The 1,197-nt window shown below is 42.9% G+C and overlaps 1 protein-coding gene across 1 annotated transcript; it reads left to right on the top strand.

Moving 5' to 3' along the window:
- Nucleotides 1-793, top strand: LOC112527028 (thaumatin-like protein). The gene is made up of 2 exons (XM_025137506.1): nucleotides 1-46; nucleotides 129-793. Exons 1-2 carry the CDS (start codon nucleotides 1-3, stop codon nucleotides 791-793), a joined length of 711 nt encoding a protein of 236 aa, XP_024993274.1.
- Nucleotides 794-1,197: the final 404 nt, after the last annotated feature.

Below are 1,197 nucleotides of genomic sequence, written 5' to 3'. Positions count from 1 at the left end.
ATGGCTTTTCTGCATATCTCACTTGCTCTCCTTCTCACTTCTATCGGTAATTATTACATCATAATTTTTGTTCTTCACTTGTATTTCGTCTTCAAATAATACTTTTCTTGTGTTATCTGTTTTCGCAGGCGTTAATGCGGTCCTTTTTACGTTGGAAAACAGATGCGACAAAACCATATGGTCCGGGATCCAAGCTTCCATTGGCCAACCCCAACTCATGGAAGGCGGTCTAGAGCTCAGGCCGCAACAATCAAGAAACGTCACGGCCCCAAAAGGGTGGTCAGGCCGCTTCTGGGGCCGAACCGGATGCAACTTCAACGTTTACGGTGAAGGAACCTGCACCACTGGCGACTGTGGAACGGGTCTCCACTGCAACGGTGCAAGCGGTGAACCACCAGCCTCCTTAGCTGAGTTTACCCTCGACAGCCCATTGGATTTTTACGATGTGAGCCTCTTGGATGGCTTCAACCTGCCCATCTCCATATTCCCATATGGTGGTTCGGGTATTTGCCCCAGTATTAGGTGTGACACCAACTTGAACCTATATTGCCCCCCTAATCTGCAGGTTCGAGGGGATGGCGGGGAGGTTGTGGCCTGCAAAAGTGCATGCACAGCTTTCCAGACGCCGGAATATTGTTGCACCGGGCCGTATCAGAACCCGAACAGATGCAAGCCGAGTCGGTACACGCAGTATTTCAAGCGCGCTTGTCCGACTTCGTATACGTATGCTTATGATGACCCGGCAACTACTTACACATGCCGAGAAACGAATTACTTGATTATATTCTGTTAGTTTCGTACGTTACAAACACATATATCGTCTCTAATTCGACGAACTCTCGTTTTTAAGGTTTGCAGCAATAAATGAAATGATTTGTGATTGCTAGCTGCATATATATGGCCACCAATTGACTTCACTATTTGTGTGATTCAATATGCTTCATTAAAATGAAAACAAACATGAAATCGAATTAATCTTGAATGTCAATATTATTGAAGTACATCGAAATGCACCAGATCGATTTCTTTTTAAAGTGCAATTCATGGGTGGGCATGAGATTAAAAGTGATTAAGAGTTTAGACCTTTTTTTACAATTTTCACTTTAACTCTTTTCTCATACGATCATTCGTCTTTACTAGACTATGATATATCTATATCTATACTATCTTATAATGCATTTGACTAAAACTCTTAAA

Source organism: Cynara cardunculus, assembly GCF_001531365.2.
Source record: "Cynara cardunculus var. scolymus isolate 2C chromosome LG 14, CcrdV1, whole genome shotgun sequence".
Classification (NCBI taxonomy): domain Eukaryota; kingdom Viridiplantae; phylum Streptophyta; class Magnoliopsida; order Asterales; family Asteraceae; genus Cynara; species Cynara cardunculus.
This window is presented reverse-complemented; position numbering and strand designations above follow the sequence as displayed.

What these genes read in the sequence shown, in the direction of transcription:
- LOC112527028 (XM_025137506.1), top strand. Translation starts at nt 1, where the DNA reads ATGGCTTTTCTGCATATCTCACTTGCTCTCCTTCTCACTTCTATCG. An exon ending in TCTCCTTCTCACTTCTATCG is followed by an intron (nt 47 to 128) that starts GTAATTATTACA and finishes CTGTTTTCGCAG; the next exon opens with GCGTTAATGCGGTCCTTTTT.